General features: G+C 58.0%; 1 protein-coding gene across 1 annotated transcript; it reads left to right on the top strand.

The window, feature by feature from the left end:
• Positions 1-815: 815 nt before the first annotated feature.
• LEMD2 (LEM domain nuclear envelope protein 2) lies at positions 816-17,946 on the top strand. The gene is made up of 9 exons (XM_047794848.1): positions 816-1,736; positions 3,384-3,424; positions 7,115-7,190; positions 10,313-10,389; positions 11,602-11,681; positions 13,014-13,159; positions 13,894-13,995; positions 14,067-14,169; positions 16,687-17,946. Exons 1-9 carry the CDS (start codon positions 929-931, stop codon positions 16,835-16,837), a joined length of 1,584 nt encoding a protein of 527 aa, XP_047650804.1. The 5' UTR covers positions 816-928; the 3' UTR covers positions 16,838-17,946.
• Positions 17,947-23,641: the final 5,695 nt, after the last annotated feature.

Genomic DNA, 23,641 nt, shown 5'->3' with positions numbered 1-23,641 from the left:
ACCCATAGCCTTACTCCATTTGTCATCACGCCCCATGCCTCCCGCAGCTGCAGCGGCTTCTCTGCCGAGAGCCTCGGGGAGCACACAGCGCAGGCTCCACGAGGCACTAGTGTCAAGTGTAAACACCCGGGCACACGTGCCAGCCACGTTCCGAGCACTTACCACCTCTCCTCATCCTTGCCTCCTGGAGGCTGGAAATGTCAACTGGATAGGAACGCAGTCTAATGGTGCAGCTGGGAGCGAGAACTCTTAACTCTACACTTTGAAAACCCCACTACGTGGCCTCCTCCCAGGGGCACACTGCTCCTCTGCCCACGATGGGACGTCCCTGGCTGAGGGCGGGGCCCGCAACGCCGGGGCTTTGCGAGGCGTGAGCACAGCTGGGGTCCACTCCCCGACCCAGAACCCCTCCCTGAGAGCGCTGGTCCCCAGACAACCGGAGCAAGGGATTCTGCAAGCCACTCTCTGCATCAAGTAATTCATCCGTTAAAACAACGTGACTTATTACTCAATAAGTACTATGGAAAGGGACTGCGCAAGGGACGGAGGATTCAGAGATAAAGATCACTTGGTCTTACAGAAGAGAAGGACTGGGCAAAGTGAGGAATAAAAGAGGAAAACAAAAACAAAACCCTTCCAAACACTCAGACCTCCCCAACATGGCGACCTTAGAGGCGGAGTCTAGCCTCCCCTTCCCGGTTCGCCCATTAGGCAGGCGCAGACCTTCTCAACATGGCGTCTCGGAGGCGGGGTCTGGCCGCGTCATGGACAGCCCACTGGGCAGGCGCAGACCTTCCCAACATGGCGGCAATACCACCCTTCCCATCATGGCGTGGGGCCCCGCCCGCTCCGCCGCGGCCGCCGGCGGGAACAGTTCCGGGTGCGGTGCTGTGAGCGCCGGGGCCGGGCAGGGGGCGGTGTCCTGGCCATGGCCGGCCTGTCGGACCTGGAGCTGCGGCGGGAGCTACAGGCCCTGGGCTTCCAGCCGGGACCCATCACCGACACCACCCGGGACGTCTACCGCAACAAGCTGCGCCGCCTGCGGGGCGAGGCCCGGCTGCGCGGCGAGGAGCGGCTGCGGGAGGAGGCCCGGGCGCGGGGCGAGGAGCGGCTGCGGGAGGAGGCCCGGCTGCGCGGCGAGGAGCGGCTGCGGGAGGAGGCCCGGCTGCGCGGCGAGGAGCGGCTGCGCGAGGAGGCCCGGCTGCGCGAGGAGGCGCCGCTGCGCGCCCGGCCGGCCGCCGCCTCCCTTCGGTCGGAGCCCTGGCTCTCCTCACCGGCCTCGGGCTCGGCCTACGCGCCTTCCGGGGCCTATGGCGACCTCGGGGTCTCCGCGCCCTCCTGGTCGGGGAGCCGCGGCCTCGCCTACTCCTCCCGCCCTGCGCCGCTCGGACGCCGCGCTTCGACCCGGGGCAGCTCGGAGGAGGACGAGGACTCCCGGACGCCCGATAGGGTGGCGCCGAGGCCGGGCCACGGAGTCCGCCGCTGGTGGGCCTCGGCCCCGACTCCGGCGCGGCCGTCCTCCGCCCTCTTCAGCCCCGACCCGCGCCCGGGCCTGCGACCGACGAGAACGGGTCCCACGGGCGCGGCGCGGGCCCGGCCCGAGGTGGGGCGGCGGCTGGAGCGCTGGCTGTCGCGGCTGCTGCTCTGGGCCAGCCTGGGGTTGCTGCTCGCCTTTCTGGGCATCCTCTGGGTGAAGATGGGCCAGCCCTCGGCGCCGCAGGAGGCGCGAGACAGCAGTACGTCCCTGGCCGGCGCAGGGGAGGGCCCTGGTCGCGCGCGTGCCCCCCGGGACGACCCGTCCTCAGCGCCAGGCCGCACACCCCACACCTGTCAGATGCCTGTTAACCTCCAGACTGTGGCTCTCCTTCCTCCAGCCATGGGAGGAGTGACCAGGATCCCTGGATCCGCAGTCATTTCTGTCACCTTTCTCCTGTTCCCATTTTCTGTCCCAGCTCTGCCTACTAATCTCCCTTTCAACCACGTGCTGGAAGCACCCTTTCTGGAGTCACTTTTCCCTTTCCCTCTGCAGAGCCAGCCCTCTAACACATCCCTCTAACAAGTCCACCCGTCCCTTCTTAGTTCTTTGATCCCTTCTGTTTTCTTGCTCATTCACACATCAGCGCCCATTGGAAGGCACCTCACGTGTCACTACTCAGGGATAGATCTGGTTGGGGACCCCACTTTGCAGCACCAGAAAGGCTGCACGCTCTACTTCTTTGGACCACAGGACCCTCACTTGCCAAAAGGAGATTATTCTAGCCCTGCCCGTGAGACAGGTGTGGAAGAACCTTTGAAAGAGTTTACACTGATGTACACGGTGGCATCTGTCATTGTTTGCAGCGCCCTCATGGAGTGTGCCAAGAGAGGGTCCTGCATCTCAAGAGTGTTCCCAGCCATGCCTCTGTCCACACTTACTTACTGGATAAGACACACCAATAAGAAAGCTGTGGGGTACTCTATGCTAACCAATAGTTTAGGATTTGTGTGTTTCCTAAAAGGGAACTTTGCTTCTCCCATAATTCCGGGCTCTAGTTGAATAAGAAACAGCATAGAAGTCATTTCTTTACAAATTTGAGCATAAAGTGATTCTGTAGTTCACCAAGTCTTTATAGAGAATGAACGTGACTAATGCCGTTCCCAGCCTTGAGCCCAGGCCCCTTTCCCTGCCTGGCAGGAGCAGCCAAAATGCAGGGAAACACTAAATTGTCTTAGCTGTTGCAGCAGGTGGATATTTGGGTGGATGAGAAGGTCTGCGGACGCAGGGGTCCCAGACTCGTGCCCACATCCCAATAATTTCTTGACTGAGAGCAGTTTATCCACCTGCTGGAGGAATTAGACAGACCCAGGCGTGTTTCGGTGCTCACTGTACGCTGGTGATGTCGGAAAGCAGGCTATGGCTTCACTGCCGAGAGGCTCCAAGACACAGCTCCTGGGTGAACACTGGGCTCTGCCCTGACTTCTCCCATGATGGTATCGATGCCTGTGTAACGTAACATTGTTCACAACATCTAGAACCATCATGAATGTTGTCTTGTGTGAGGCTGAGTCTGAGTGAAGCAAGGAAGGCTTTAGTGAGCCCACGTTACGATGACGAGTCAGAGGTTCAGAGTGGTGGGTTAAGTGAGTCGTTGCCTGAGGTCCCTTTGCTCTTTTTCTCCTGGGATTAGGACACAGCCATCCTAATTCTAATCCAGGGCTTCGACCTCCTTACATTTTAGTGCCTGTGTTTTTTAAATACCTTACTTAAAAGACATCTTTCTAATCCCCATCGTTATATTGGTCATGTTTTACTTTCCCTGAATTTTGAGAGTGGTCCCTTTTTGTATCCTTTCTCACAATCCACACACTTTTAATTTCCTCTGTGCTTCTTTTCTTGGTCGCAGTGAAATTATTGCCAGTGGACTGTGAGAGAAAAACAGATGAGGTGAGTTTGTGTTTCATTATTCCTCCCAAAGATGTTGGCTTCCATCAGGAGGTAAACTGGCCCAGAAAGAGATCATAATGGGATCATTTTCAGGAGAGCTGCCTGTAATGTACCAGAATGCCATCGTGTTCTGTGATGTTTGTGTCAGACTCAATTGTGGCAGTGAAGGAGCACTTGAAACGGAGAGGATTGAGCTCCTGAGCTCCAGCCCCGGGCTTGTTACCGGAGCTCTCCCATCAATCACAGTACTAAGGACTTTGATCTGCCTGAGCCGATGGGGAACCGGGTTGGATGCTGTAGGTTGTGGTTGAAGAACCTCTCGAGCACCCTGGCTTCCAGAGAAAGGCTGGCAGCTTTTTAAGGTCAGGAGGCCGGGGTCTCAATTGCGCAATCTCCGGTTGATGTCTGTGGCTCTGAAAATACTGTTTTGATTTGAAACGTCATCCGGGGCTTGTTTTAAACACATCTGAAGTGGAGTTAGCCCTCTTAGTGTATAGATTTGTTTTATGAAGCTTTAATGTTCCCTACAAATAATATTTGGGAAGGTGAGCAGTCCCATCTATTTATGAGTCATGAAAACAGCATTAGCGAAGAGCTGGGATGCTGGGACAGGTGGCAGCGTGGGGAAGATACGAGGCAGTAAATTTTCAGGTTGTAAATCCTACCAGGAGGAGTCTTGTGCTGCCAGAGGGCGTGACTTAGTGGTCTAAGTGTGCAGGTCACCAGGGCCTGGAGAGAAGCCACTTGAGGTTATTCCCAGGCCCCTGCATGGACCTTACCCACGTAACCAGGGGCCGTCCTGATGCAGACAGCCAGTTTTATTTCTCTTTGGCTTCTGCTGTGTCATATTTGGGGGTGTTTTTATTGTATGTATTTATTGCGTGCATCCACCAGATATCTTGGCTTCCCTACTGTTTTGTAAAAACAGGTTCAGGGTAAGTATTAGCTGCCTTCTCAAAAAAACTGCAGTCGATGATTGAAGGAAGAGGCCCAGAAGCATGGCCAGGAGGGGAAAATAGAATTTTTGAAGACCGAAAACCAAAACAGGAAAAAAAAATGAAACTCTTCTGTAAGACTCTTCTGGCGATGTTAGCTTGGTTTCTTTTATTTAGAGACGGGCTGTGTGCTTCCTGTTTCTTGGTCTCTCACACGTCTTAGTGTTGCCAGCCCAGGACCGCAGGACAGATTGGCCTGTGGCCCTCCCCTTGCTGGACGTGCTCGTGTCCCGCTAGCGAGGGCGCGACGGGCACCCCGCTCAGCGCGCCGTCTGCATGCTTATAACCTCAGAGCCCGGCTCGGCGGAGTCTTGGGCCACTGCAGGCGCCCATCAGCCGCCGGGCTGAGCTCTGGTGCTGAGCCGAGGTTCCAGGGGCACCTTGGCCTTCAGGGAGGGCGGACACAGGAACAGGCAGTGGGGAGGTGCTTCTTGACTTTGGTGATGTTTGTTCTTTGTGCCGCTCAAGCTCACCAGGGGGCATTTGAGTTCCAATATACGGGTCCTTCCCCTTCTCTGCCGTCTGTGACTCTTGGTTCTTTCCGGCTCAGTGCTGCCAACACCTCGGGGACAGCCCGGGAGTGGGTGCCATTGTCTTAATCAGGCTGTCTCCTCGTCCAGTCCCTTCTGTCCTGTGACTTTGGAACCTTAGTAATTGCTACCACTTTTTTCATGGTGGTGACAATGAGAGATGTTTAATGTAACAAGTTCTGAAAATGTGACAAAAATCACCTATGATTCTGCTGCTTGGAAATAAGAGCCATTATCGTGTGGGGAATGTTTCCCTCCCATCTCCTCTCGCTGTGTCTGTGGAATCGGGACCTCTGTATGTTTAGCTGCAGTTAGCACGCAATTGTCACCTTTTCCCATATCGTTAAACATTCTTTAAAAATTGTTGGGGTGTTCCCATTGTGGTGCATCAGGAACAAATCCGACTAGTATCCATGAGGACATAAGTTCGATCCCTGGCCTCACTCAGTGAGTCGGGGATCTGGCATTGCCGTGAGCTGTGGTGTGGTTCGCAGACTCGGCTCAGATCTGGCATTGCTATGGCTGTGGTGTAGGCCGGCAGCTGTAGCTTCAATTTGACCTCTAGCCTGGGAACTTCCATACGCTGCAAGTGAGTCGGGGATCTGGCATTGCCGTGAGCTGTGGTGTGGTTCGCAGACTCGGCTCAGATCTGGCATTGCTATGGCTGTGGTGTAGGCCGGCAGCTGTAGCTTCAATTTGACCTCTAGCCTGGGAACTTCCATACGCTGCAAGTGTGGCCCTAAAAAGCAAAAAAAAAAAAAAAAAAAAGTTGGGGCTTCTCACTCTACTAGTAGGCATGTGAGTTGTTTCGGAGCGTTTATAGTCGTGTGCGTTACATTGTTTCATACCTGGTAGAGGCTTTAGGGTCTTCAGGTGACATGAAGGGACAAGTCTTGCCTCCGAGACTGTTTGAAACCAAATCAGATCAGGGCAACCAACAAGCCCTAGAAGGAAAGCGACTTTGGCTCCTTTGTAGGGGCAGAGCCTGGTCTAGAGTCGAGACCCTGGACTTTGGTGCAGGGCTCTGCCCCATGACCGCCCAGAGAGGCCTCAAGGGTAGAGGGCAGGTTGGGAGTCCACTGGCCGGCCTCTGTGTGGCTTTCCACTAAGGAGTGTGGGATCTTGGTGGCGCATGTAAGGTTTCTAAACCTCAGGCTCCTCGCTTGAGAGGTTGGGGTGCGGGTGCAGTGAGGGTTTTGTGAGGGTTCAATGCTCGCGCATGTACAGACAGCTCAGCATGGCACCCGGCCTTTTCTAAATGTTACAAAGCAAGTGAGGTAAGCAAAATGGCGTCACGTCTGCTCCAGGTGCTGGAGCAGCACATACATAGATTTTCTCAACAGATGACATTTTCTCCCTGCAGTTTCAAGATTTCCTTGAGGGAGTTCCCGTCGTGGCGCAGTGGTTAACGAATCCGACTAGAAACCATGAGGTTGTGGGTTCGATCCCTGGACTTGCTCAGTGGGTTAAGGATCCGGCATTGCCGTGAGCTGTGGTGTAGGTCGCAGATGTGGCTTGGATCCCGAGTTGCTGTGGCTCTGGTGTAGGCCAGTGGCTACAGGTCCGATTCGACCCCCAACCTGGGAACCTCCATATGCTGCGGAAGTGGCCCAAGAAATGGCAAAAAGACAAAAAAAAAAAAAAAAAAGATTTCCTTGAAATTTTCCATTTCTAGGGGTATCTAGTCGGAGATTAAACATTTGCAGAAGATAATTCACAAAGCAGACCATGCATAAGTAGAGTGTAGACAGGCCCATGGGTCCCCAAGAGTGGGCAGGAGTAGCCCGCAGGGACACAAGACTGCACCAGACAGCGTCAGCTCTCCCCTCCGAGGAAGCAGGGCTCCGCGTTTGCCCCCAGCCGTGTGGCCTCTGATTCACAGCCCTTCTCCAGCAGGAGCCATGGGGCAGGGGCCCCAGGGGCCTGCAGGCTGGCGGGCCCTTCATCACCGTGTCTGCTTCAGCCTGCCTCTGCTTTTTGGTGTCCTTCTCAGTCAGTTAACCGGTATTCATGGCCCCTGTCCCGGGCCCACCATTGCGAAAGTTATGGCTTAAAGTATGGTCTGCCTTACTGCTTAGAACTGGACTGTGCAGCTGAGGACGTGAAAGCAGACGCCCTCCCACCCCCGCCCCGCCTTGCTGACCACCTGTCCTCTGCCTTTTCAGTTCTGTCAGGCCAAACAGAAGGCGGCCTTGCTGGAGCTGCTGCACGAACTCTACAACTTCCTGGCCACCCAAGCCGGTGAGTGTACCTGACACACCCTGGGAACGGCCGTAGTCGAGGCCGGGTGGCCAGCTCTCTCCCGGAGCACCCCTACAAGCCAGGTCCCGCCTTCCTGTTTCTCATTCACACAGCCTTTTTTAATCTTGCACGTGGGCAGAGTGCCTTGGGGTCTTTAAGGACCCAGGGGTCCTGGCCCCTGCATAGGCCCTTCAGCAGATGTGCTGCTCACTCACGCTTTGGGGGTGCACGTTGCATTGGCAGGGCCAGGCCTCAGATCCTCTCGGAGTCTGAGTCCTCCAGCCTGTGGGCCTCGTGGCCCCAGATGGATGCCCAGGCTGGGTGAAGAGGCCGGTGCGGGCAGAGAGGCTCGTGCAGGTGGCCGGGGCTGAGTGGTGACCTGAGCAGTCAGGCCTGTCCAGTGCTCCAGGGCCCCGGTGTCTCCATCTGGCTGTGGGATGTTTCACCACCCTGATGTCTCAGGGCCTCCATCTCCCCCTTTGACCCAGTGATCTTGGGATATCTTGTCTTAACCAATTAAAAGTCAAGTGCTATTTTCTAGAGGAGGGCATTCTTAGCACCCTCAAAAACACCCCTGCAAACTCCAGCTGGAGGACCCCACTGGTTTATTTGGTATATGTGTTCCTTGAGGCCAGAGACGGCAGCTGCCTTAGGCTGCATCCTCCCCGACACTGGCCTCCAGAAGGCTCAGCATCACTGATGCCGCAGATGAGAGCTCAGTGCTCAGGCCAGGGTTAGGCTTACTCGGCACAAGAATCAGAGGGAGCACTCAGTCTAAGGGATGTTTGAGAGGTGCCCGTCACCCACGGGGCCAGCCCTATCTGAAGTTGTTGCTAGGAAGTCAAGGTTGCGTGGACCTCAGCCCTCAGGGCCGAGCTTGTGGGCCCCGGCTCCGCTCCCCCCTCTCCTGACTGGTGGGAGGCCAGGGTGCTCAGGGAGGCACCTGTGAGCTCGGAGGAGGAGACAAGAGTTGGGGCTCACAGCATCACTGTCATCATGGGCATCTTTCTGTGGCCTGGGGGCCTAGCATGTAATTTCTGGCTTAAGGGGGTGTCCTAAACCTTTGTGGCTCAGTTGTGGTCCAAGGACCAGCAGAACCAGGGTCACCTGGAAGCTTATTGGAACTGCGGAATCTCAGGTCCCACCCCAAACCTATTGAATCAAAGTCTGACTTATTTTTTTCTTTATGGGTCACACCTGCGGCATATGGAAGTTTCTGGGCCAGGGATTGACTCTGAGCCACACTGCTGCAATGCAGGATTCTTAACACACTGCATCACAGTGGGAGCTCCCCAGCATCTGGCTTTCAGGAAGACCCCCAGGGGATAAAGCTGAGCAGCTCTCCTCCTAACCTGTGGATCCTAGGTGACATTTCTCCATCCCACTCCATGTGTGGTTCCGTTTTATGCCCCCAAAGAGCCTGGTCTTCAGGCTTCTGACAAGCCAGGCTGGGGCAGGCTGCAAGCACGCAGGCCCCCTACCCACCTCCTGCTGGATGTCAGCTGTGGTGGGGGCGCCATGCTGACCTTTGCAGGACACAAGTTGACTCAGTCCAGGGTCGTGCCCACAGGCTGCGCAAGGTTTAGGAGAAGGGACAGGCCATCTGTTCCCCTGACCCCTGGTGATAGAAAATGCCGCTGGGGGAGAACCAAGAGGCCAGAAGCTCTGGGAGGCACGACACCCTCTAGCTGGAGCGGTCAGGAAAGCGTCTCGGGGTGGTGGCGTCCGCGAAGGCCTAGAAGCCCAGGTGGGCCTGGTTGTGTCTTTGTCAGGGGAAGGGCAGGGCCGTAGAGGCAGAAATCGCAGGGTCGGAGTTGGAAGCAGGTGACCACTCGGATAAGGAGAGAGGAAGTGGGGTTTGGCCGGCCAGGATTCTGGACCACCAGCTCCATCCTGCAGGCATTGAGGGCCAGGGTAGGCATTTGAGCAGGGGCAGGGAACCAGGTGCTAGGAAAGCAAATGTGGTGGCAGTTTGAGTGGTGCTGTGTCATTTATGCTGAATCATTTTAAAGCTTTGTTGACCTACAGACTGGTCACCCACAGGCCCCAGGCCATGCCAGGTCGAGGGCCGTCGGGCTGTGTATGAAGGTTAAGGGTCTTGTCGTGGCCCAGCCCTGCACTGTCCTGCTTCCTAGGGGTCTGGTGGTGAGGCCACGCCGGGCAGGTGAATCCAGTGGGTAATTAAGAGCCCAGGGCCAGGGGAGTTCCCGTCGTGGCGCAGTGGTTAACGAATCCGACTAGGAACCATGAGGTTGCGGGTTCGGTCCCTGCCCCTGCTCAGTGGGTTACGGATCCGGCGTTGCCATGAGCTGTGGTGTAGGTTGCAGACGTGGCTCGGATCCCACGTTGCTGTGGCTCTGGCATAGGCCAGTGGCTACAGGTCCAATTCGACCCCTATCCTGGGAACCTCCATATGCCGCGGGAGCAGCCCAGAGAAATAGCAAAAAGACAAAAAAAAAAAAAAAAAAGAGCCCAGGGCCAGGCAGGTCGCCAAGTCCAGAGCAACTTGGCTAAATAAGAGGCCCCCGCAGCTGGGGGCCTTTCAGAGAAGGTGGCCCTTTGGCCGAGCCTGGAGCCTGGGCAGGACTAGGGAGAGGCTCCCCGCTCCACCCTAGGTGGGAGCCAGTGCCCAGGGTGAGCAGAAGGGAGCTTTGGTACACGCCCCACTGCCCAAGACACAGACACCCCTTCCTCCAGGGTCTGGCGTTCCTGGTCACCCGCCTGGTCCCAGAGCCCAGAGTCCTGCAGTGCAGTGGGCCTGCCGCCTGCCTTCCCTCCGGGCTGTGTTTATTTATAGTGCCGTCCCAGCGCCTCCCAAAGCCGCCTGTCTGATCCTTTTAGGGATCAATTGCAAACAGACCTTGGTATTGGGCAGCTTTTTAGTCATTTAATGCAAATCGCCACACTGCTTTGCAGGTCAGGTTTTAATGATCTGGAATCGATCCAAGCTAAGTGGCTTTTGATCTTGCTGCAGAGCGAAGATGCCCACAGAAGCCAGGGCCACTGGGCCACATGCTCCCCATCAAAGCTGATGGCTTGATCCTTGCTGTAGTTTTCAGTTGGTTTCAGGGTAAATTTTCTCCACCTCCTCTTTGTGTTTGAATGTGTGTTTTCCCTCCTAGGTAATTTTGAGTGTGGAAATCCAGAGAAGCTGAAAAGCAAATGCATCCCTGTAACGGAAGCCCAGGAGTACATAGCAGTAAGTGGGCCAGGCCTCCCTTCCTGGAGGTCCCAGGCCTGTCTGTTGATCTTCCAAGCCCTGCGGGATTTTTTTCTTTTTTCTTTTTTCATTTGTGTTTGCTTCTGGCTTGTTTGCTTTCCCTTTTTAAAGAAAAAAAAGTTTTTTTTAATTCAGTTGAGTGTTAGGCCACCTGAAGTTAGGTGACAGTGACAGGATCCAAGGTGAGCCATTCAGAGCCGGGTGGTACTCCTGGCACTGCTGTGGGCCCTGCCTTCGCCCCTCCTGTAAGTACCCTGGGGCCTGTTCCTCCAGCTCACTTTTCTCCCATCTCAGCACTTTTTTTTGTTTTGTTTTTTGGTCTCTTTTTTATGGCCTCACCCACAGCATATGGAGGTTCCCAGGCTAGGGGTCGAATCGGAGCTGCAGATACCAGCCAGTACCACAGCCACAGCAACGTCAGATCTGAGTCTCTTCTGTAACTTATACCACAGCTTACTGCAACACTAGCCACTGAGCAGGGCCAGGGATCGAACCCTCATCCTCCTGGATACTAGTCGGGTTCGTTAACCACTGAGCCACAACAGGAACTCTGCATCTCAGCACAATTTAAAATATTTAACCTGTTGGAATTCCCTGGTGGTGCAGCAGGTTAAGGATCTGGCATTGCCACTACAGCAGCTCAGGTCACTGCTGTGGCACAGGTTCCATCCCCAGCCTGGGGACTTCCACGTGCCATGGGTGAGGCCAAAAAGAAAAAACAAAAAGACATTTATCCTGCCCATTCTCTCCCCTCAGGATTACCATCTGGGTTGCTTGGAGTCCATCGGGCTTTGTGTGTGGCCTTGGAAGGGTAGAATTAGGGACATTTAGAACTGGAAGAAGCCTAAGAAATCACCTTGTCCAGTTTTCATGTCACAGAAGGGGAGACTGAGACGGGTGGGGGGAACTGGCCCAAGGCCCCACTCCCATGCCTCTCGTCTTCTTAAAGATGAGCTGCCAGCTCCCTGGCCTAGCACATCAGTCCCTGAGAAAAGTCCCCTTGCTTGGCCGTCTCAGACCTGCACTGTTGCCCCAAGCTGCTCCTGGTTGCAGCCTCTACCACCCTCTCACCAGCCCCCGGTCCTCCTGCCGGCTTGCTGTGCTCTTGATGGAGCAGAGCTGGGGGCGTGGAGGGGCTCCTCTGGCCCAGCGGTGGAGTGAGCCCACTCCCCTCTTCCCCCTTCCCCCCAGAACGTGACCAGCAGCTCCTCTGCCAAGTTTGAAGCCGCGCTGACCTGGATCCTAAGCAGCAACAAGGATGTGGGCATCTGGTGAGTGTGGGCGCCGCCCCATCCCACCTCCAGCTGTCCAGCTGCACTGGGCGGGGGACACAGGGCTGGGGCAGTGGCAAGAGCAGCTCTAGGACCGGACAGGATCCGGGGCCAGGCTGACCGCTGGGTGGCCAGCTAACTCAGCTGTACCCTGGGCACTCAACCCGCCCCACCGACTTGCTGGTGGAGGCGTTTTCCTGCACATCCTTCCCTCGCTGCCGCCTTCCTTGTGTAGATGAAATGAGTCTGTACGTTGGTTTCCCTCCGCACGGAGATCGCGGAGGGGAAGACTGGACTGTATTCCGCCAGGCAGCTGCCGTTTCTCTGGGTTAGCAGAGAGCAAGCGGGCCACCCTCCTGAAAGGCCCCGGCATGGGGAGGCACTGAGGGTCCCCTGCTGGAGAGACACCCTCGTCTGCCTTCCCTCGCCTTGGTGCTTGTCGGGGTCTCTGCTCCAGTTACAGCTGCCGACATGCCAGCGCATACTAGGGTTTTGTTCTCCCCCTCTGATCTTCCAAATGACTAATTCCATCAGCGGCACGTGCAGCAGAAGCCCCTCGGGCAGCTCAGCCTAAAGCTTGGTAACTAGATGCCTGGCATGATTAAAATCCGTGGGCTTAAAAAAAAAGCATCCCTGAGTGGATGAGCAGTTTTCCTGTGACTTAGGAAAGGCAGAGAACTCAGTTTCTCAGCCGCGTGCGCCTAGGCTGCTAACACAGAGGACCAATGACGTGACAATACCTTGTCATGCTGGGGAGGACAGCCTGCGGCGCTGAGCCCAGCCCCCACGGCTGGCGCGAGAAGTGGAGCGTGAGCAGTTGAGACGGTTTGGTTTGGGCCCCAGCGTCGCTGTGCCGTCCAGAGCAGGGCCGCGGCCTGGCCCCCGGGAGCCTGGCGGTGGTTGAGCCTCGTGGCGCCCCGTGGTCTCTGCACTTAAACAGCTCCCGTGCCTCCTGGTCGCTGGGGAGAAGCACACCCGCCCAGACTTGGCTTCACTTCTTGCAAAGCGAGTCAGCAAACATTTCCATTTCTCTCTGCTGGGAGGTGGGAATGCAATTTACAGTTTAATCTTCCACACGCTGAGAGGGGCTGTCAAAGACCCAACAGAGGGGATGTCACTTTAGCAGCAGGGGTTGGAGCCTGCTGCTGTCTTTAAAGCTTTTTTCTCTCTAAGTAGCCAAGGTGGGAAGTTTCTGGAAGGAGTGCAGCCAGGCTATCCAGTCTGTTTCATAAGCAGGTGGAGGCCCCCAGAGCGCCCCCTCCCCCCCCACCACACCCCACCCTGGCTCCTCAGAGCTCTGGGGCGGTTTTACAGCCCTGCGTCCTGTTCCAGGTTGAAAGGGGAGGACCCATCTGAGCTGGTGACGACAGTGGACAAGGTGGTCTGCCTGGAGTCTGCCCGGCCCCGAATGGGGGTCGCCTGCCGCCTAAGCCGAGCCCTGCTCACCGCCGCCACCCACGTGCTCATCTTCTTCTGGTGTAAGTCCTGGTGCCCCTTCTCAGCCCTGCCGCTTGCCCTCATCAGGCCGGCTCAGCAGCACCCCTGGGCGTGAGCCCAGCCCAGAGCCCGAGCCTGTGGGTTCGTCTCTGCCCCTGAGCCTGAGGTCTGTCTGGTGAGACAGGAGCTGAGCAGGTCAGCCTCGGCCCGGGTCGCCTCTGCCCCTAGAGACTCGGTGGCTGGAACGTGAAGGTGACTAGAGAGTGTCCTTGATTCAGGGCGGGGGGCCGTCAGCCTCTCCTTTCTGGGACCCCGGGGTGCAGCCGCTCCCCAGGGAGACACGGCAGGAGATCGGCCTGTGTTACTCCCTCAACGAGGTCAGCAGCTCTCAGCCCAGGGCTGAGCCGCAGGGAGGCTCCTTGGGGGCTGCTCTGAGCAGAGACCTTGGTGTCTGAGCGCGGAAAGGTCAGCTCTGCAGAGACACCCAGGTGGAAGCACAGTCCCGCACCTGGGAGGTGGGCAGCACCTCTCAGAACACAAGGCCGTGTGTGTGTCTGTGCAACAGCGGAGGATAGGAAGCCCGGGCCGAGACCTGGATGCCTCGGGTTGCTTCCTAGCCTGACCTCCTTGGGCATCTCTGTGCCCCGTTTCCCACTTGCCAGCCCTGGGCCTAACGTGCACCAGGTTCTCAGAGCATCCTCAGGCCTGCCCTCCTGAGGCCGTGGGTGCCTGAGGGCAGGGCAACAGGGACTCAAGGTGCCTTGTCCCCCCGCAGGCCTGGCCTTTCTGTGGGGGCTGCTGATCTTCCTGAGGTACCGGTGGCGGAAGCTGGAAGAGGAGGAGCAGGCCATGTACGAGATGGTGAAGAAGATTATAGGTGCGTGGCCCCCACCAAGAGGGCTGCTGGCCCCTCGTGGGCCCGGCCCTAAGCCTGTCTCTGTCCCGCAGACGTGGTACAGGACCACTACGTGGACTGGGAGCAGGACATGGAGCGCTACCCGTACGTGGGCATTCTGCATGTGCGCGACACCCTCATCCCCCCGCAGAGCCGGTGAGTCCTGGGGGGCTGGGGTGGGTGTGGGGCAGGTGCAGAAGCCCCTGTGGGTGCCGAGGCCTCGGGCAGCCTTCCCTGGGCCCCCTCCTTCCCAGGCAGGCGGCCGGGAAGAGCCTGATGGGTTTCCATGAGCAGACGTCCAGGCACAGGGCAGCCAGGCCTCGGGATCCATGGCCCTGGGACCCTCCTCCCTGGACGCTGTCGACTGCTGGAGTTCCTCATGGTCACAAGACTGCTGGGGTGGCCTGCCTGGTTGCAGCCAGCGGGGAAGATGGGCTTCCTGTTGCTCTTGTTACCAGAAGCTGCCAGCGACATGCTCTCTGAGGCCGCGCTGCCTCATCTGTTCTTGAATCTGTGACTGGCATGCTGGAGAAGAATGTTTTTCAAACATTTTTAACCATGACCCACAGTCAGAAACCCCCCTTACCGCAGGCATCACCTTCCAGTTCCTGTACGCACATGCGTGCTCCTGTTGGGAGACACAGTTTCACGGCAATACATGGGGTCCGCTTCCAGGGCGCCGGCCGGCCATTGTCATGCACGATTACAGGTCCACCTTCCATGTGGCAAGATGCTGGATGGATTCCTAGCAAAACCGGGTGGGGGTGCAGTTGGGGAGTCCTAGGCAGTGGCCAGCAGGGCCCACAGCGATGTCAGCCCAGGCCTCACCTTGGTCTCTGGCCCAGTGATGCTGAGCGCTCGCGCTGAGAGCCTGCCGTGAGTGGCTCTGATTCCACCACAGAGGCAGACTGACTCCCTTCGTTCTCAGCAGGCCCCTGGGAGGGAGACCAGTGGTACTCATTTCATAGACTAGGAAACTGAGGCACAGGGAGCTTAAGGAATGTGTTCAGAGAACCGCGGCTGGTGTCCTTTCTGTGTTCCGGTGCCACGCTCTGTGCTGAGTCACCCTGGCTGCCAGCCGGAGGAGCTGGAAGCAGAGCATTTAAGGGCCCCTTTTGAATGGCAAGGGGCTTGATGACTTCCAGCTTCCCCTAGTCCCTGGGCAGTGTGGGGCGTGTGCTCCCTGCTGGCCCCCAGCTCTCAGGGAGGCCACATGGTGGATTCACATTCCTGCATGATTGCTGGACCTGCCAGGACTGGTCATCACGTGACTATGGGTGGCACCCTGAGTGAGCCGGAAAGCAGAGATGATCCTGCGTCGCAGGGGCTGTGGTGAAGGGCTGTCATGCGCTCATTTGCCCACAAATGTTTATGCAGCTGCTGCAGGTGGCACCACCCTGGGCACGGAGCAAAGGGGAGAGGAGGGAGCAGAAACCCTGCCTGCCAGAGCCTCAGTTCTGGGCGGTGGGGTGGAGACAAGTTACAGGGGCACCTGTGTGCTATCAGGCGGGAAGGGGACAGGGTGTCAGGGGAGGAGCCTCGCCTCACTGAGTTGGCATCAAGCTTGGGAGTCCTCAAAAGGAGCCGTCTCACTTGGCTAAAACTATAAGCAGAGCAGAGTCGCCTAAACCAGAGCAGGAAGTGGCAGCACAGCCTGGCCAGTACCTGCAGGGTCTCTACCCCATCGGGAAGCCCCAGAGGCTAGGGCCAGTTGCCTCTTGGTCTTCAGATTCTCTTCCTGGCCCACCCAGGTGGTTTAGCGGACGAAGAAGCTCTGTCGGCCCTGTGTGGGCACCTGGAGGGCCCCCACGCATGCTGGCTGCCTCCCCCCGAGGACGGGGCGGGTGTGGCCTTGGCCGGACCGACCAAGTGGAAGCAGCCATGAGGGTTGGTTGGTGACAGGACTGCCCCCCAGGAAGGAAGCTGCAACACCCCTTCTCCTGACTCACAGGCCCTCTGGGGAGCTTCCCAGTTTGTGTGCCCACCCCCTGCTGAGCCCCGTCCCACTCACACACACTGGTTCCCTCTGCGAGCAGATAGGCAGGGCACACCAAAGGGGTGATGTCAAAGCAGGCCTCCCCCACCGCCCTGGAATCGTCCTGTCCAGTCTGGAGGGGGAGGGGCTTGCCGGGGGTGGGGGTACCTGCCTGCACTGGTGGAGCAGGGACTCTGGGCACTGCGAGGGCCCAGCTGGTGGCCCTGGTTGCAGGAGCAGCTCCAGCACCATGGCCCACGGTCGGTCGGGCGGGCACCTGGTCTCTCCCCAAGGTGCCATACAGCCTGCACTTAGCAGCCAGGGGCCGCTCCTTAATTGGCCCACACGAGGCATCAAAGTGCAGCTAGCACTGAGGAGGGGGTCACCTGCCAGGGCTGCGGCCACAGGTCCCAGCAAGAGTCAGGAAGCTCAGCCCCTCCCCTGGACACCTTGCCCCTTGGCTCCTTTCCTTGGACGTCTTTGGAGCAGAGATGGTTGAGAATCTGCGAAATTTTCTCCTCTGCAGCAGTACTGTCAGCACCTGCTGGCTTTCCTCCAGCACATAATTCTGGGTGGAGTCTTGCAGCTTTGTCCCCCCTTTGTACAAGGGCATCTGAAGACAGCTGGCCTGCGCTGGGAGCACTGGGCATGGCAGCCAAGGGCACATTCACCTGCTGAGCCCCCCCCCCTTGTTGCAGGAGGCGCATGAAGCGGATCTGGGACCGGGCCGTGGAGTTCCTGGCCTCCAACGAATCCCGGATCCAGACAGAGTCCCACCGAGTGGCCGGGGAAGACATGCTGGTGTGGCGGTGGACCAAGCCCTCCGCCTTCTCTGACTCGGAGCGATAGGCCCTGCGTGGGGGCCTGTTCCTCTTCAGCCTGACCTAGGCCAGTCCCCCAGGGGCGTGAGGGGCCGCTGTCCTGCCAGTGCTGTGTTCACACTTGCCTTGACGTTCCCCCGCCTCCTGACCCTGCCTGCAGAGGCTCCGTGAGACTCTCAGAGCTGACCTCAGGGGAACGTGCGGCTCCTTGGAGGGCAGGGTGGAGGTGCTCTGCCCTGTTTTGCTGGCAGAGAAGGGTTGAAGGGTTTGTGTGTCATGAAAAGATAAAGCACGATAGCCATGAGACCCTGAGAGCAAGTGTGCAGCTGGGCGGGCGCCAGGCAGCAAGTGGGCCGGGTTGCGGGCCAGGTGGCTGGGGGGGAGCAGCTTGGTTATGTGCCTTTGGGGGTGTCGGAGCTCCAGGGGAGGGAGGCCTGTCCTCCAGCTAATCGGGCCCCTGACCCCAGAGGGGAGGTGCTAGAAACCAGGACGGGTGCTGAGGGAGAGCTGGCCAGGCCCACAGGCCTCGGGCCAGGAGGTCAGCAGCTGGTGTGGCCTCCGGGTGGAACCAGGAGTGGGCCCAGCCCAGAGCAGGGGGGAGGGCCATGGCTGCTGCTGGGCACCCGGCGGGAGGCAGCGTCCAGGACCCCGGGACCTGGTGCTTGCTGTGGGCAAAGACCACCCTGTTCCCGCGACCACGGCCCCCGCCCTGGCAGGTGGACGAGAACTTCAGCACAGCGCTGCTGCCGTGAGGGGGCTGGGTGCAGGGCCTCCAGATATAGCCACGGGGCCTTGTTAGTGCGAAGAGCCTCCAGCAGTGGTGCCCCGCGTGCTCTTCCACAGCAGGCAGAAGAGGAGCCGGCCAAGGAGACAGAACAGCTGCCTCCAAAGGCTTTACCCACCCCTTTCTGGTCTTATCAGTATTTTTTGTTTCCTTAATAAAGCTCCAGTGTCCTTCATTTGAGCAATACTCTCTCATTTCCTCTGATGTCCGGGTGATCGGCGGGGCTGCGATCCAAGCGCCAGCCCCGTGGCAAAGCAGCAGTCTCCTAATCAGGCTCCAGCCGAAGAGGAAGAGACTGCAGGCCCCGTATCAGGGTTGAAACTGCTGGATAAATAAACTATTTATTAAAAATGGATGTGTTTCTTGTCTGGTTCTTCCCCTCTTGCCCCAAAGCAACGTGTAAAGAAAGGCAATGTGCGGAGTTGCTCAGTACTGGCCCGGAGAGGTCGGTGAGCGGAGAAGAGGGTCATGGGGTGAGGACCCCACCGTGCTTGGTGAGCTCGCAGGGTGCGCCTGGTCCCTGAGAGGGAGCGTCTCTCCTCCAGTCCATTTCTGCGTTTCTGCCTACCTTGAGGTGCCCAGCCCTGGCAGTGGGAGGTGGCAGCAGCCAGGTTGGATGGAGTTTCTTGCAGCTGGTGGTGTCCCCTAAGGAGGCTGGAGGTTGATGGCGGCCGACTTGTCTCCTCTGGGCCCGGGCCCTGGGAAACACCAGGGCATCCCCCACCCTGGGATGCCACAGGGGGGTGCTGGGAGTGCCGTGGGGTCCTGCCACTCCACCAGCACACTCTCCCCGGAGCATTGCAGCAAGCTGAGGGTGGCACCTCCTCTCCCTTCTGGGCCTCTGAGCTGTGGCCACTCCACCGCCTGCCAACCCCATCCGCGCAGGTCCCACCCTTGGGGCGGTGACGGGCACCTTCCTGCCAACCTCTGTCAGCTGCGAACTTGGTGGTTAAGTTGATGGTCTAGGGCCCAGAAATGACCCAGCAAAACCAAGCCCATCTTTTCTGGTTTTCAGTGAAAGATTTTCCTGCTGCCGTGATTTGTCTTAAGCTGGAAAGGGAGCAAACGCAAGGCTCTATTTCTATGAAGCTGTTTGGAGAGCGGGCTCGAGATCAAAATAAAGGAAATAACAAAAGGCCCCTGCCAGCCACCCTTTCCTTTGCAGTGGCGCTGGCGCAGGGCTGTGGGCGGCCGCTCAGCTCTGTGGCCTCAGCTTTGAAGGGCCGAGCCCCCTTCAGGTGGCCCTTACATCACAAGAAGCAGTGCCAGGGGTGGGATTTTCTCGTGGGGGGCCTGAGGGTATCTTGCGGGGCTGTGTTGTTGAGAAGTTTACACTGACTCCCCAATCCCTTCCAGGGCTCCCCGGGCCAACCCTGTCTTTCCTCAGTGACAATGGCCCCCTTAGACTCCATGGCACCAGGAAAGAAGCTTGAGGGCTGGCGGAGGGCGTACTCCACAAATCTAGGCATGGATGCCCACCTAGGGGGCTCCAGACCACCTTCCAGAGCCTCTGCTCAGGAAAAAGGCAAACGGCCATTTGTCACCAACTCATCTGAAGAATTGCTGTAGCAGCTGTTCCTCCTTAATTAACACACCGTTGACTTTGAGCCCTGAAAAAAAATCCTTTCATTGAGGCAGCTGTGTGGACTCAAATCCATTATCCTGTCGCCTCACACAAAGGGAAGGACAGCGGAGCGGCCATGCAGGAGGTGAGCCCACTTCTCCCAGAAGAGCCTCCTGGAGCAGCCAGGCCAGTGTCTGTGCTCCGTCCCCAGAGAACACTCCAGAGAGAAGAGGAGAATCTGGACAGGGGGTCTCAGGGAGGTAGAGGGCTGAGGGGGCCAGGCCACCTGCTGCCATGCTTCCAGGCGGTGGAGGTGGGACCAGCCTCCTCGGACCAGGACCCTTATCCTCCCAGACCTTGGGCTGATCAGCTTGTGCCTGGAGCAGAGGAAGTCACTAAGAAAGACATGACACAACTAGGCAACACAGGATAGCAGCACGGCTGGCACAACAAGCTGCCCGCCGACTCCTCATGCCAACCTTACTGCAGGCGCTGCTCCCATCCCTTCTCGAGGTGGGGAGGTTGGGAGAGACATGGGGCCGGGCTTAGAGGCCCGCTCTCTTCCCTTCTCCAAAGAAAGGAAGGGAAGCCTCTTAGATTTGTCCTGCTGCCCCTGCCCCCCTACTCAGGCCAGGCCCTCTCCTGCCTCTGAGCCTCGGCTCTTGCTGCTCCACCCATTCTGCTGTTCCCCCACCACGATCTCTAGGCGCTCACTCTCTCCGACCACCATCCCTGTGGGGCCTTGGAACTGCACCCCACCCTGCACAGCCCCTGGGGCCCAGCCCCTCCTCTGTTTCTCTCCTAACACCAGATGTGCCACGTGTCTCACTTCCCCCTGCAGGTACCAGCCTGTTATCTGCTCCCTGAAGGGTCCACATCCCCTCCTTGGGAGTCACTGGGCACAGAGGGAGTCGGTTGGACACTCAGAGCCGGGGCGGGGGCGGGGGACCCTCAGGCAGAGAAGCAGGTGGGGAACGAGCTTCTCCGGACAGGAACGGGTCTGTTTGCCGGACTCCCTCCTGGGGCACACCCCACAGAGCCCCGAGGACCTGCTCGCCCACAGCAACACAGGACAGAAGTCAGCGTGGTGAAGATGGGCTGGGGGCCAGGCTCTCCCCCTCTGCCAGGCAGCAAGCAGACCAGCCCTGGGCTTTGTGGGGGGACACAGACAGGGGTGCCCTCCATGGGAAATGGGGCTTCTCTGCATCCTTAGCGAGTAGGGCCTTGGGCCAGATTTCAGGTAAGACGACGAGATGTCCCCTTCCACCAAGAGTGGGGTCCAGGCCCTGGCGGAGGCCCCTTTGACATCATGGGTAAGGCTCTCAGCAGTGCAGGGGCGAGGTGAGACCCCAGGCAGGCCAGTTGAATGGACAGACCGATCAGGAGCAGGGCCTCGGGAGCGGGGAGAGCAGAGCAGGCACTGGGAAGACGGATGGGAGAGGGTTCATGGTGATTAGAGCCCGATTTCCGAGCTGCTTCGGTTTAGTGAGGAGACGGGGGAAAGTACAGTAATTTGCTTCAATGAAAACAGGCAACAGAATTCCCTTCGCCTCGTTCCCCTTGCAATTAAGCCCTTCTCTGCAAATGAAATGATTTCGTTTTCATGGGGACTAATTTAAGCGCACTGGAAGGGCCGCTGAACTTTCTAATTGCAAACACCAGCCAGTGCAGAACAGAATAACAGGCAGTGGTGCCAGGCTGGTGAGAGGACCCTGTGCGGAGCCAGGGCTCCCCTGGGCGAGGTGGGCTGACCCCTGCCCCAAATCCATGACTCTCTCTGTGTGGCTTCCCCCTCCCTACTCCAGCCCCCAGCCCCCAGCCCCACATCCCACCCGAGGAGGTTGGACTAGACCCAGGGGCAAATTCGGAGGCTTCAGACACATTGTGTCAGCCTCAAGGTCAAGATGCCACACGTTCTCTGCCACTGCCTCCATCAAGTGGAAGATCCTCCATCAAGTGGAAGTACATTCCATGCTGGACTCAGAGAACAAGCATCCAAGTGGTATTTCTTCCTCCTTGAGTCTGGGCTGGCCCTGGTCTGCTTTGACTGATAGAATGTGGCCTGGAGGACACTGGCCAGTGTGGGCTAGATGTCTTGTCGCTCCCACTTTCTCCCTGGTGGCCCGGAGCCTTCATGTCAAGGAGCTGCCCTTCTGGAAAGACATGTGCGGAGACTAGACCCAGGGCAAATGGGGGCCCGCCAGCCCAGCTGTTCCAGCATCCCAGTCGGCTCACCTGGCTTGTGCGTGAGGCCATTCGTACAAGTCCCCACCCAGCTGTGCCCACATGGCGGCATCAGGAGTAAACGCAGAGTGTTGCCTTAAGCCACTAAATCCGGGTTGTTGTTATGCCTTTTTCCTTCGAAATAGTTTAAGACTCAGAGAAAGAGGCAAAGGACAGAGATTTCTCACACAGGCTTCACCCAGCCCCTCCAGTGACCCCACGTAACCACGGATGTTGTCAGAACCACGAAACTGACCTTGACACCATCCTACCAACTCAGGCACAGCCCTTATTCAGGTCTTATCAGTTTTATTTTTCATTTGTTTTTATTTTTACATGTTTCTGTCTTTTTAGGGCTGCACCCGAAGCATTTGGAGCTTCTCAGGCTGTGGGTTGAATCAGAGCTACAGCTGCAGGACTACGCCCCAACAGCGTGTGGTCTGAGCCGTATCTGCAACCTATACCACAGTTCACAGCAAACGCTGGGTCCTTAACACACTGAGCAAAACCAAAGATCAAACCTGCATCCTTGTGGATGCCAGTCAGATTCGTTTCTGCTGAGCCATGACGGGAACTCTGGTCTTAGCAGTTTCACATGCAGGTCACGTTTGGGTATGGTTCGATAAAATTTTATCGCACAAAACCACAAAGTTTGGATGGCCTGTTACTAGTGATAAACAACAGGGAGCGTAGGGAGATCCCTGGAGGTGTTGCTCAGCACGGCTCAGCTGGGAGGGGCAGGCACCCAGCTCCCACCAACCGGGGCGCACGTTTCTGGCACTGGCTCATGGGAGCAGGTCCCAGCAGCAGGCTGGCATCATGCTCTCGGTGCACTCCCCCAGGCCCACCTGGCTGTCCCCACCCCCGAGGACATCCCAGGGCAGGAGAGACCAAAGGGCCATCTTGTGACCAGTCACTGGGGGTGGAGCCCAAGACTACTGGAATCTGAACCTGGAAGTGGGAGCAGGCTCAGGGGACAGGGTGGGGCAGCGATGCGCTGCAGAGCGACTATGCCAGGAGGAGAGTGGGAGGACTCTGGGTCAGCACCCTAGGGCTGTGGTGTAACAGGAACTGCTTGGATGCGAGGGAGCCCCTGAGGCCATTTGCCATTGTTCCTGCCACTTCCCTCTTAGAGGAGTGGACACAGCCACGTGCCTTGCTTCAGCCAGTGAACTGCGGGTAGAAGGGACTGTGATGCTGGGAGCAGAGGTGCCCACAGCATCTGCTGCTTCTCCTCCGCGTGGTATGATGCTGCAGGGGGCGCAGCAGCCGGGTCCCAGAGCCATGACGGCTGGGACCAGAACCCTAGCGGTGTGAGCCAGAAAGCTCCATATGTTAGCGTAAGCCACCAGGGAGACGGAAGTGTTTGTTACTCTCAGCAGCTGACAGACACAGGTGACTAACTCTGCCACCTACCTGTGGCTGGCATTGCCCTAGGGGAGGAGGGACCCGCCTGAAACCTCTGTACTCCAGCCGTGTCTGGGGCGGGGAATGGACTAGAAGGCTCTGCAGGCCCTGTCTAGGCTCTGCGATTTTTTTTGTTCTGCTGAAGCAGAGTCAGCAAGCTCTGCAGTGAGGATCTGGATCTTTCTGAGCTGGCTACCCCTGCTAAGCAATTACTGCAAAGACAAGGTCCGGGGTCCCCTGAAGAGAAGGATCAGAGAGACGGTGCACAGCAGGCGCCTGGGAGGAGGAGCCTCCCCCAGCCCGCTGCCTCCCCCCACAGCTACCGCCGCTGCTGTAACTGCAGCCGAGAGGATGAGGTTCAGGTGTGGTGTCCTGCATGATCAGTGGGGGTAGGAGAGCCAGGCAGCTCCCAGGAGAGCCGAGACCCAGTTCGGCAGTCAGCCTTGGTGGAAGAGATGGGCAGGGTGCGGCCAGAGGAGGTGAGGAGGCACAGACGTCCCGGTGCATCCCATCCCCACAGGGACACTGCACAGCCAGTGACGCTGGGTGTCAGGCCCTCTGTGTGGGACAGGTGACCGGGGTTCCCACCAAGAGCTTGAAGGCAGCTAAACGGGGCTGACAAGCCCCAAGGGGTGTGTGTGTGTGTGTGTGTGTAAACACATGCGTTTGCCTATGCTCCGGTGGGGGGACGGGGCTTCGTCTGAGACAAACACACTCCATGTACTTTATCAGATTTGCAGATGCCCACACAGGTGGGGGTGGGGAGGATGATGGCAAATACACCAGACGACAGAGCTGGGATCTAAAGAGAAGCTGACAGCCTGGAGCGATGGGGTGGATCTAACGAGATGAAA

The sequence above is a fragment of the Phacochoerus africanus genome, chromosome 9, assembly GCF_016906955.1.
Source record: "Phacochoerus africanus isolate WHEZ1 chromosome 9, ROS_Pafr_v1, whole genome shotgun sequence".
Taxonomy (NCBI): domain Eukaryota; kingdom Metazoa; phylum Chordata; class Mammalia; order Artiodactyla; family Suidae; genus Phacochoerus; species Phacochoerus africanus.
The sequence above is the reverse complement of the archived record's forward strand: the minus strand, read 5'-3'. Positions and strand labels throughout refer to the sequence as shown.